Source organism: Numenius arquata, chromosome 10, assembly GCF_964106895.1.
Source record: "Numenius arquata chromosome 10, bNumArq3.hap1.1, whole genome shotgun sequence".
Taxonomy (NCBI): Eukaryota; Metazoa; Chordata; class Aves; order Charadriiformes; family Scolopacidae; genus Numenius; species Numenius arquata.
The window spans coordinates 9,390,530-9,403,322 of record NC_133585.1 but is presented as its reverse complement, the minus strand read 5'-3'; the positions used below and the strand labels follow the sequence as shown (position 1 = coordinate 9,403,322).

The 12,793-nt window shown below is 40.9% G+C and overlaps 1 protein-coding gene across 1 annotated transcript in view; it reads left to right on the top strand.

The window, feature by feature from the left end:
• The window catches only part of ZCCHC24 (zinc finger CCHC-type containing 24), a 110,598-nt gene extending 98,194 nt beyond the window's left edge, over positions 1-12,404 (top strand). Inside the window, exons 3-4 of the mRNA XM_074155065.1 lie at positions 1,827-1,991; positions 11,802-12,404. Coding sequence (XP_074011166.1) covers positions 1,827-1,991; positions 11,802-11,915 — 279 coding nt within the window. The 3' untranslated portion in view covers positions 11,916-12,404. The remainder of the gene's footprint in view (positions 1-1,826; positions 1,992-11,801) is intronic.
• Positions 12,405-12,793: the final 389 nt, after the last annotated feature.

Here is a 12,793-nt window from a genome sequence, read left to right as displayed (position 1 = left end):
ACTGTTTGTAAACATTTACAAGACTTCTCAAACACGCTCTGTCTCCAAAGTCAATGCTATTACTTTTGGAAATAATGCATTCAGTGACCTGCACATTTTCTGAAAGGATTGCTTCTTAGTAGGGGTAATGAAGCTGCATTTCCAGGTCTGCAGGAGGAGTTTAAGTAGAGTGCCACTGAAACTGAGAATCAGAAATAACTCACCTTCTGTTCAATAACATAGCCCCAATTGAAACTACAAATAAAGCAATCTGTGACACCTCAGGAGGAGGGGAAACATCTCTCAACCATGGGAGCTCTCTGTACACAGGGTTCCTATTCAATTCCATGAGAATTTCTAAATGAAGAGAGCATGTGGTTCCTTGTTACACTGACTTGAGCTGTGCAACAAATTCCTCAGAGGCAGAGCCAAATTAAGTGTCCAAAATAAGGATGTCTCCATAAATTGACATTTTCCTGCCCTACATTCAATTACAATCTCCCATCCTTATCAAGGGACACCACGGATCAGAAGATTACACTCTGGGTGACTGCCAGCACTCATTTAGTCATGAAAGTCCAAATGTTTCTCATTACGCCAATGAACACTGCTTTTTCTTTATTGCAATACTTCTGTAAATATGTGTGTCCTAGTGTGAGCTTGATCTTTGCTCTAAGCCAGAATATTTACAGTGGCTTATCAGATTGAATGTCATGAAGCAAGTTATAATAGATGTTTGCCTATTTGTAACAGAGGTTGCTACTGCAGCTGATCTTTTAAAGAAGAATATTGCTATGTTGAGGAATAAGCATGAAAAACAGAATGCTGTTTATTGATACTACAGAAATAGAAAAAAAAAAAAAAAAAAGCAAAAGAGAGGCCAAAGTAAGCTTGGGGTCCTTGTGCTCCTCCTTAACCCGCCAGCGTGAGGGGTGGAACGTACTCAATGTTCCTGTCCCACTTGTTCCCATGTGCGACCCTGGAGGTAACACGGAGTACATCTCCATCAGCCACGGGAGCCTGAGTCTCAGAGCTCCTGCCAAGCTCAGGTCTTCTGCCAACCACCTGCTTTTTCAACCCATGTGTTCACAGAGAAAGCAATTTGGACCTACACACTGAGAAATTGTACAAGCTCCCCAAACAAAAACAAACCCATTCCCAGCATGCTGGGTCACTTAACTTTTGTAAAATTAATCCGGGAACCTTAAAAAAAAAAAAAAAAAAAAAAAAGGGGTTGCAGAGGCATGAAAAAGAATCCTTTGGTAGGTGATGATGCCATTCTGGCACTATACTCAATCATAGTCATTGAGTCATACTCAATCCCAGTTTGCGCATTCCCATATAATAATGTGTATCCACATACTCACAAATTGCCAATATTTCATTATTTAGAGGCTACGTGAGGCTGTATTATAAAAGGTTTTCTTAATGATAGGTTCTAGTGGGGAACCGACAAGGATTTAGTTAAGAAATATAGTCCTTTACTAGTGAGCTACTTCTCCAGATGCTATATGTAATATTAGCAATAGAGATGGTCTTATCAGAATGAAATGGATATTAAAACTATTCATTGCAGAAAGTGCACGGGCATATTTCTAAATACTGCGTTCAGTGTCACAAGTGTTGCAAGCCGTCTTGAACTTTTAAATGCTTCTTACAGAGGCAGCTCTAAGAACTGTTAAACTCTAGCTGCAATGTACAAACTCTTTGTGAAGGGGATATGACCTTCATGTCTGCCTCCAGTATCTTTTGCCCAAAGTCTCCTAATTAAAAAAAAAAAAAACCCTTACTTTTCTACTACTTCCCCACACATTGGTCATTCATTGCTACTTCCCTTTGTTTTGTAGGCTCGTCCAAAAGGAGAAGGTCTGACTCCATACCAGGGCAAGAAACGCTGCTTCGGTGAATATAAGTGCCCCAAATGCAAGAGAAAATGGATGAGTGGAAACTCCTGGGCTAACATGGGACAAGAATGTATCAAGTGCCACATTAATGTTTATCCTCACAAACAGGTAGGAGCGCAGACCTGCTGGCAGACAGGGTCAGAACTAGGAAAGCTCTTGACTTTGCAAAGCACGGGTAAGAGTTAAACAGGACTTTATGTGGTCTACAACACGCCACCAAAAATTGTTCCCCAGATGAGCTGCTGTTCTCAGTCCCAGAAATCTGGTGTATCAGAGTTGCAAAATTTGAATGTCCAATCTTTCAGTAAAAATACCTCCAAACCAAAGTTTTTACCCTCCTTTATTATAAGAACAGACTGTGGGGCCTTATAATCTGAGATGGAGTAAAACAAGTTCAGCACTAGCAATGGGCTTCCTGGTTCTCATTCTCTTCATATTTACAGCAATTTAATGTTTCATCCCACTGGTGTCAGTAGAGTTATTTCACATTTACTACTTTTTTCACCTGTTGAAATAAGATTAGATTTGGTCAAGGGGCTATGCCTACTTATGAAGATTAGTGATAAAAGAGAACAATGCTAAAATGACTCCTGCCTACAGAATTCCTTGGTTAATGGCAGTAAAGCAAGACAGCCCAGTTAGAGAGGTTTCTTGGTTTCCATAATACAAGTGACAGCCATGCAAAGCACTTCAAGAGAAAACCTTTTATTAAGCTGAAAGAGTCAAGTCTAAGAAGTAGCTCTGCTAGGAAAGCTGTATCTGCTATCCTGTCAGCCATAACTGACATGGTACACACAGCCTTCCTGCTCCCTGCAGATTGCAGTTCCATCTATCCCTTGAGGTAACTTTCTGCATTCATGATGGGAAAGCTGACTATCAGTTCCTCCTTGTATCCCACCAGAATTGGTCACAAGCACTCAACCAGTTCAGTGGTCCTTAGTGAGACCAACTGCATGAGCTCATACCCCTTGTTTCCCTGACAAACCAGGCTAAACCCTGGCTGTCAAAGCTGACTTTTCATGCAGAAAGTCACTTTTGACAACCCCATGAAGAATAAATATGCCGTCATGGGAAAATTTGAGGGCGATTTTGCAATATTGCAGAAAATTTTTGTAGGTGGAAAAGGTGAGAATTATTTTAAAAGAGTTTAGGAGGTGTGATTTGCCTCAGGTATAATTCATCCTAGCTGAATCTTGGTAATAAATAGAGCTGTGCACGGGTCAAGTTACCTGCTGCCCACTCAGACAGACTGCTCAAACCATAGACAGATCATTTGGATATAACTTACAATAGGTGCAAAGGAAATTCCATCAGGAGCCTTAGGTGTCTCATTAGTTACCTAAGTGCTTGCAAAATTCCTATAAAAAGCTCTTTCCATGGGCTCATAAGGAACACTTCATACCATTTAATGAAAATTTGGAAGGGAGGGTGTCAAAAAAAAAAAAAAATCCTAAAGGAGGATACTGTGACTTTATTATGATGAAAAGACAGAAGAATTTGAAGTTCATTGCAACAAGCAGGATGAGGACATACAAATAAGTTTATTAAACTTATCCCACCCAGGAGTATCAAATCAACTATATTTCCTCCTCTTTTACGCATATGCATATTCATCTAATTCTAATAGCAAGATTTGGCTCAGTCTCTACAGGGACGCTGCATTCCAATATGCAGCCAAAATATTGATTTAGAATTGCTAGTGCCTTGAAGCAATATGAATTGCAGTTAAATGGAGCACCTGAAGCCTGCCACACTTGTAGCAGAAGCCTTGGTTTTAACTTGCCATACTTCACTACAATCATCTACTTTCTACTTTACAATGAACTTGTACAATTCCATGGCTGAGCCAGTGAGTAAGTATCTTTGGTTCTGTTGGCCAGTTCCATTCCCCTTTTCTCTGGGCTAATGCCACTCTGATTTCAAACCTGAAAACAAGAGGTCATCTTTAGAAACTGCAGTCTAATTTCCAGGACAAAACTATGACTGGAAACTATATTGCAAGTGAGAAAAAGCAAAGACTTTTTTTTTTTTTGTGGAAGCACATATATGGAAAGAAAGCTAAGCAATTTTTTTTACTAACTTACACGAGATCATCTCAAAGCTTCCAAGGTCTCTGGTTCCTTGCCTCTGTTTAGACAGCTTGTGTAGACAACTGCACCAAAATCCAGGCTGAGCAATACAGTCATTTATCACATGCAAGAAAGTACAGTCTTGAGGGTGGGAGAAGTTACAAAACCACTGATTTATAACACAAGTTTATAAATATTTATCTTACTCTTCTAAAATCTTTCCATCATTTATGTTACTGTCCAAAGGGTCACAAGAAATCACTCAAGAGGTATCCCATCCATACCATGCAAGAGGCATTATAGACTTGGGAATACGTGTATTTTGTAGCAAAGAAGGTTTGCAAATAGTCCCTTGGGCAGAGTTGCCCCTTGTGGCACGGCTAGAGGAGTCTGACCTGCATAGTAGTACTAAAGTCAAAGATATATAGTGGAAGGGTTTCAGTCTACAGTGCTTCTATAAACTGTGCTTGCCTTGTACATTTCCAGGGAATAATCACAGCACGTGCAGTGCAGGTTTCCACAGCTGACTCCCATCACTATGTTTCCACATCATTCCCTAAAGACACCATAACTCAGGATATGGAAGAGCTTTGTTCTTATCTACCCATGTGTTCATGTCCCGCCAGTAGCTATTGCAGCTATTGGGGATCTTCAAGACAAGAGCGCATTTCAATTAGGCTTCTAGATATAAATAACTTGCAGCCAGTCCTTAGTGCTCTTTCCCAAAATTTGAGCTTACAACTTCAAGTTGAAAGATTGTACATCCTGCTGTCTCTGCCTCACCTCCATCAGCTTTATTTCTCAGTGTCACTGTCATCATTCTTTCTGTTTTGCATTCTTCCAGAGGTGCTCTGTGCTGCTTCTGATTAAACATACCAGCAATAGCCAGACAGTAAAGAAAACAGCATCAGTTCGTGCACGGAGCCAGCAGCAAAGGAGAGCTACCTTAGGCTGCATGAGGTCAGCGCTGCTTCTTGACAGAGCCTAGTGTTTGCTAACCCATACATGTTTTTTCTCCAAAAACTCCAAACCAGACTCTCTCTAAACATTTATCAGCATTTATCTGTGTGGTGTTATTCTGCACCATTTTCTAAAATATGCTCTACCTGGACACCTGTACTCTTACACTTAATGACTATGTTTTATAAAAGCACAGTGAAAGATATTTAATAAAAGTCCAATATTTCTAGCTCCATTCAAGCTCAGACACTATTTACCTCTAGTGAAATAAATTATTTTTACTTCAAAACAATTTTACCAATATTTCTTCTCTGCAATGTGTTGGAAATTCATTATCTCCTTTTCCTACCATTTGGTAAACATATCATTGCAGCCTCACAGATAAAGAAGTTTTTTTGAAATTTATTAAAAAAATTAATGATCATTTTATCAGCAGATGCAAATCACTGTTGGTTCCTCAACATTAACTAGCCTTATGTCAAGTTACAATAGCCTCCAAAATGGCAAAAGTTACTTAACTGCAAACAACTTAGACCACGTCTAAAGCCTGTCAGGTGCCACGTTTCCCCGGCGAGAGCATATTATAAAAGTCTCCATTCACAATAGCATATACAGAATGGAAACTCATACCAGATTACATCAAACTCCCCTATTCCACATCTGATCCTGCACAGTAGACGACACTTACAGGAAGGTGTGGATATAGAACAAGACACAACAAACACCTCCAAGGATACTTTCCCATCCTCTGGTATTGCCAAGTAAGTATCTCTGCATTCCCCCAGCTTCTCACCTAATAGATCAACCTCTCTACAGTTTATTCAATAGCTGAAATACAACCACATATGCCAAGCTTTGCTACATCATTCTGAATATTGGAGATTAGGATGCTTTTGTCCAATTTAGGAGAGAAAAATGAAATCTGTATATTCAGGCTTGCTTGACGTTGATTGCAGTGAATTAGGAGCTTATTCTCAATCCCCAGGCTCAACCTTTTCTCCAGTCCTCATCTCCATCTCTCTTTCATCTTCCCCAGTTACTTTCCTTAACCTATGGGCTTTTCAGTCCTGTAGGGCTTGTCCACTTTATCTCACGAGGGATGATTCATGCCTGAGTACTCCCATATAACTGGCTCAGGCAGTAATATCAGAGTAGTGAAGATAATAATCTCCACTCTGGATAGCTCTGGGGTAGCCATTCAAGCACATACGCTGGGTCTGTGAATGGCTTGTGCAGCTATGCTCAAATCTTGATTTCCTATGCATACCTTTCGTTAGTGGGTCCCTGGAGAGAAGAGCAGCCACACTTCCCTGCCACCTGCTCTTTGTTCCTGGAGGCTCATTTCACTCCAGGAAATGATCCCGTGCCAATTCCCCACAAGGAATGTCTCAATTCAGCCCTGCAGTCTTACTCCACATACCCTATCTGTGAGAATGAGCTTTTAATCTCTCCGGGGCAGGAAAAGTCTTCTCAGCAATTTTACAGCTGTGTATATACTTCAGAGTGCTCTATAAATACAGCTCTAAATCTCTGCATTTAAGAGAGATGGTGGAGCATGTATTACAAGAAGTAACACAAGAGTCTGATAGCAGGGCTGCTGCCATTCATTCCCCAACTCATCCATACGGTGGGCAATCAGGTGGCTCTCACACCTGAGCTGCAAAATTGCTCCTTGTCACAAGGAAGTGCTGCATACATTTTTGGTTTTGTGACTGAATTCCACCAGTGCCTGCCTCCTTTTGCATTTCCACCACATCCCTCAAGCAGTAAACCTCCCTGTGGGAGTGCTTACAGCAATTCACAGGACAAGGGGCAAAAATTGGAGGCCAGTTGAGCTCAAGTCTTATTGAGGAAGAGGAGGCCAAAAAAAGGAGGCCTGAAAAAGCTGCTCTATGGCTAATCCAAAAGCTGTTTCCTGGGTACTTACTTTAGCTACTCTGAACATAAACAGAAGTCTCAGGTGGGACTTAAACCTACCTCTTATTCTTCCAAGGAATTTGGATTTTGTGGTTGTTTATGCTCTTGTTACCCTGCTCCAGCAACAGAGACAGTCCTTATAGCCATTCACTGGCATTCTTGGCACTGTAACAACCCAGATGCCAAGCTTTGAATTGTCATTTTCTTCCCCTGCCCGCTATAGCGGCAACATCTGTGTCTGTGGTTGCTTCCTGGCTGGCCTCTTATCAAGGCTTCTTCTCTGACTTTGTGGCTAACTCCAGTGCTGTTTGTGATGACAGCTGTTGCGCTGGTGCAGAACCAGCCATCTGGTGACCGACTCATCCTCTTGGACACTATTTTCTTCCAGCTGTCAGGAATTTACTGTTGGACTGGAAATAATTCAGTATGTAAATACATTCTTCATGATACCCAAGCTATTACTTCCATGGGCAATGCAGTGGTCCCAACACAATTCCCATACCTGGGTGCATCCACAGCCACCTCTCTTCTCTCAATATGGGGAGGGATGGGTCTGATCACTGAAGCTTTTCAACAGCTTCAGGCCTACAAATATCATCTTTTGACTCTTTAGATTTAATAAACCCTCCCCAGCATGCCCATACTTGTATGCTCCAGCAGTGGAAATACAGATCACCCCAGACTGCTGCTTCTCTGAACTCTAAAAAGAGATTTTTGCCATTTAGCTCAGGCGGTTACCATTTGTTCCTAGCTGGCCTGTCCCAGAGGCATGCTGCTGACGGAGGCTGCTTGCTCGCTCTGAGCATCATGCCTCTGATCTGCAGCCTTCTTCTCACTGCCTCTCGGGTCCATGACCACAACTGAGGGCCTCATTAACATCCCTGTTTCCCCCAGGCAGACAGAAAAGCAGAGAGAAAAGCTGCTCCTCAAGCATGCACAATGCATTTCATCTTTTTTCCCCAGTGCATAATTTTTTTATTGGACTAAAACTTTACAAATTCCTGATAGCATGTGTGTCTTGAGGGAAGCATAGCTAGCTATGGCTCCTTAAGACTGTTAACCTAAGAGTGATCGTGCCAGCTATAGTTGTAGAATCCATTTCTATTCACATATCTAATCTGTCATTTAATCATCTCATTTGCTCCTTTAAGACTTGAGGTAATGAGTACAGAAAATTGTTTATAAATGTTTTCTTACATTTGATCTTTGATGCCAGATTTATCCATCAGTGATGCAATCAAATTGTTCCATTCTACAGCAAAAAAAAAAAAAAATACTCAGTGCTCTAAATACAAACATAAGCAGCCACACTATTCCATTCTACTTCTTAGTGGAAGAAATTTTCCTCAAGGATGTCCTAGTGACATTTTCTCTGACACCTAATACTTCATAAGGGTGAGCTTTTAGTTTTGAGGGTTTTGGGGTTTTAACTGACTTATGGGGAATGCAGAGTTCATTCAGTACATGCAGACTGGGACAGCAATAGTTCACAATCAAAAGGTAATTTACAGGACAAGAATTGGTATATAAATTTAAATTTATTTCAGCTTCATTCCCCTGAGGCAACAGCTTTAGTCACTACCACCAAATGCTTTCCTGGTGGAGCTGCACAAGATTATTTCCACCCTGCAACTACCAGGAGAAAATGGAAGAAAGACACATAAAAACAAAGAATGTAAGAGTACCCATCCCTGTTGTTTTTACTGAAAATATGGATTGCCAAATCCTGAATGCTTGCATTTAGAAAAAGACAATGAATATTGAAGTATTATATTTAAACTCTCCATTTAATGGAAAAAAGCATACCTTTCCCAGAGAAACATAGCGGGGTTTTCTGTTGGTTTTACAAGCTCCATTTCACCTCTTTCTAAGGAAAGGAATTATTTTTTTCAGCCAAATAGCCTGTCCCCTTCTCCACACCCTCTCCGAACGCATGGCTGAGTTTTCATGCTCCCAGCCTCTCAGCAGCAGCACAGAACTCTTCAGCCTCCTCAGCTATTTGGATCTTCTGGATAATTTGGGCAAGCCCCAGAACTAACACACAGTGTGTGGCAGGGTCGGGCTGCATCACACCAGCATCTTCTCCTTCCCCTCTCTCCCACCACGCCAAAGCTGGCGAGAATTGCCCAAGATCTTCCTGTGCCAAATGAAGTCCAACCTCAATGGACACACAGCTCTTTGGCTGCCTAATGCCCTACCCTTTCCACAGGGTTTGAGAAAGGTTGCAAGGATGAAAGGTTATTACTTTGAAGTCCTCCACAATGAGTAACAAACAAATAGCAGCAGGACAAGAACAGTTGCTTCTCAGTGTGTTTGAAGGGGTATTTTTTTTTGCCTTACAAGAAACTCATGAAGAGTAAACAGCAAATAGAGATAAGCTGGGACTTCATTTTATGCAAAAGTTGGATTGGAGTGTTTCTGGGACACAAACCACGCAAGCACAGCACCAGTTTTGAAGCCTCAGCCCTCCACTGCCTCACCAGCAACACAGCCTGGGCTCTGCTCAGCTCCGCTTCTTCCAGCTGGCCCTTGGCAACCTGCTCTCCTGCGTTTGTAACCCCTCTCTCCCCAGCCTCTGTGTCGTAACATGCTGGTAACAATAACATTTCTGAAATTGAAATGCTTTGCAGGCCAAAAAGCTGAGCTCAATCAACGCAGGGGGAAAGCAAACCACGAAGAGCTATTGTTTCTGAAAACCGTCCAAAAACTCTTGGCGCTTCAAGGCATTCCCAATGTCCTTTGCACTATTTCCAGGAAAAATGATTCCCAAGGCCTTGCGTATGAAAAAAAAATCTGGCTTATATCAATAAACATGATAACTGCTGTATTTTTTCTCTTTAATCAGAGCACAGCTAGCATGTAGAAGCAATCAGAGCTGAGTCAAATAGCCTGTTTTAAGTGTAGCATTTCAAAACTCTCAAATTCTCTGTTGAGGAGCATAAATTAACTCCTGGAACTCCTGAACCTGAGCATCATCTTTGACTACATTTATGTCATGCAAATTCTTGAAGGAAATTTGTGGGCAGATGGTGGTGGAATAAGTGGTAGAAAAGGCAGAATGGCAGTTTTTCTGACCAAAAAAAACTTATTTAACTTGTCTGTGTTGTGGCAGAAGCACTGCTTGCACCAGTGGGTGGGTTGCAAGCCTAGAAACAGGACTGCTGGTTCAGATCTCAAATCCTAACATACTGACTTCCAACAGGTCATTCAAAGCTCACTGGGGCTGCAGGGGGAGGTTAAAGGATTTAGAGGAGATGAAGGGTCCATCTACCTTCCTTTTCCCCTACCTGATACAGGAAATCTAGTGTGCAATCAAATTGTAAATGAAGTTAAACTCAAAGACATAATATATGTTGCCCAGGACAGCCAAAACTTCAGATGATATAATGGGTAAGAACATTGAATCAGTAACAAACCATTGACAATCACCACTGAATTGCTCCCATATATTGTTTTTACTAGCTGTGCAATATTCTAAGAGTGTTGTACTTATAACAAGAGGGAATGGCTTCAAGTTGCAACAGGGTAGGTTTAGACTAGACATTAGGAAGAAATTCTTCACAGTGAGAGTGATCAGACACTGGAACAGGCTGCCCAGGGAGGTAGTTGAGTCACCATCCTTGGATGAATTTAAGAGTCGCTTAGATGTGGTGTTGGGGGATATGGTGTAGGGAAAAACTTTGTAGAGTAGGGTAGATGGTTGGACTCGATGATCCCAAGGGTATTCTCCAACCTGAATGATTCTATGATTCTATGATCCAATACAACCAAGCAAGAAATTGCAGACATCTCTTGTTCAGGATAATAGAATATATTTTGTCTCATTTTAGCTACTCGGAGAGCTGAGAAACCCTTCTATTCTCTGGATTATGAGCTGTTCTTGCAGTGTTACATAGCCAAAAAAAGCAAACTTTGAATGTTTCTTTTCTTCTTATCCATAGGGTCTCAGGTGGGTGGCTTTGGAATAAAGAGCTTATAAATGAAAACTTAGATGATCAGGTGTACTTTAAGATTCTGCACAGTGCAATGAAATAGTCTTTAAGGTGAAATAGTCTTTAACAAAAAAAAGAGAAATTACAGGTTAGGGAATTTTGTTTGTTTTTTGAAACAAATGGTGCACTTTATGATGTTCTAGCACACATCTCTATCACCTCTCTAACTGTTAGACTTTCCAAACACTTATACTTACTGCAGTATTTAACATGGGTATTTTATTTTCAGAATGATTGTGAAACCCTTTACATGTCATGGAAAATTAAAGAACAAAGATCTATTTAAAACAAAGCAGTTTAATTCCCTTGTTTAGCTGAATAAACCTCCAACCCTGTGATTTCACAAATATTATTAAAAATACATGATCAGTTTATCACTCAAGTTCAGGGCAAAGGGTTGCGTTGTGAGCTCAGGAATTTTGCTTTGGGTGTTCTTTTTTTTGTTAATAGCTTTGCAACTGCTCTACTTCAAAAATTTCAGCCTCAGAAATATGGGACTGAATATCAGGAAAACCTCAGTTAGCTATGTAATATCTGTGCGTGGTTAAGACAGTTTTCTGGTCTTCTGGTCATAGCAGCTAGTCCTAACACTGGTAACCCCTGCTGACGTTGCTGGGTAATGGGATTCCCATGCCTGAGGTGTTAATGCCTTTGGGACATCTCAGTTACTGGAGCCAAGAGAATAAACTCTTCTGTGCTACAGCTTTTATAAATATAGTCCCCCGATTCAGTCTTTTGGTAATTTGTCTAGAATAAAAGTTACCATCACCTTTATGAGGAGGAATGACATTAAGTCGTGATGCCACTCTGAACAAATGCAGAGCTGAAAAAATATTTCATCCCTTCAGGAAAGGGATACAGTACCTTTATAAATACTTGGAGAAAGCTCAGTTAAGAATAAAAGTAGGCTTCACGTGCACAGTAAAGAGTAACAGTGAGCAAACCTTGGATCTAATCCAATTTCCTTCCCTTCACTGTAGAGACCCCTGGAAAAGCCGGACGGCCTGGATGTTTCAGATCAGAGCAAAGAACATCCCCAGCATCTGTGTGAGAAGTGCAAAGTTTTGGGCTACTACTGCCGCCGTGTGCAATAAACCTTCGAAGTGGCCTCTTCCCGTCCCCATCATCCTTAAAGATCCTCTGGCAGCACGCGATCAACAGCAACACAACAAATCAAGATAAAATCTAAAATAATTGCCAATATTGCCTATCTAATAATATGCCTTACCATTAATAGAATGTAACATTTCTCCTGTGTATGCACACGCATGCAACAGGTATTTACAGGACTGATTTGTATGCATACATATATATGTGAGTTTATATATATATGTACAACACACATATATAAAGCATTACTGACAGTGTTCACAACAGAACCAGGGTTGGAGGTTCTGCTGATTGTTTACACAGATGCTATATCATGGACAGGTGAAATGAAGTACTATTCAATAGGCAAGGTATAATATTCACAAGGAATATATGTTATATGTATGGCTTTTGCAGAGGTTAAATAACTGTGGGGCCACTAATCGTAAGCACTCACCCACAACATGAACGCTATTCCTATTATATGACAAGACAAAGGAAGATGGAGGAAGCCACAGCATAAAAGACGGAAACTTATTTTTTAATCCCAGTTTTAGAAAGTCTGAGAGTTTTGTGCTGCTCCTTTCTTGGACTTTTTCTATTTGTTGCCATCACTTGAGCAGGGCTTGGGAAAAATCATTTTTGCAGGATGTGGCAAAAAAAAAGTGAATAATTGTTTGAGAGTGTGGGTTGGGTAGAAAAGGACTGCCATAATGGGACCCAGAGCATCAGGAAGGATTCCAAGAGGTTTTTGGAGAAGAAAAAATTGGCTTGCTTATGCGGCTAACAGATCCTTCTCTTGTCATATAATCCCATTGAAATGGTCCCTGTATGTGTATAGGCTGTTCATTAGGCCACAAGCACACTAAATTTACTGTGAATA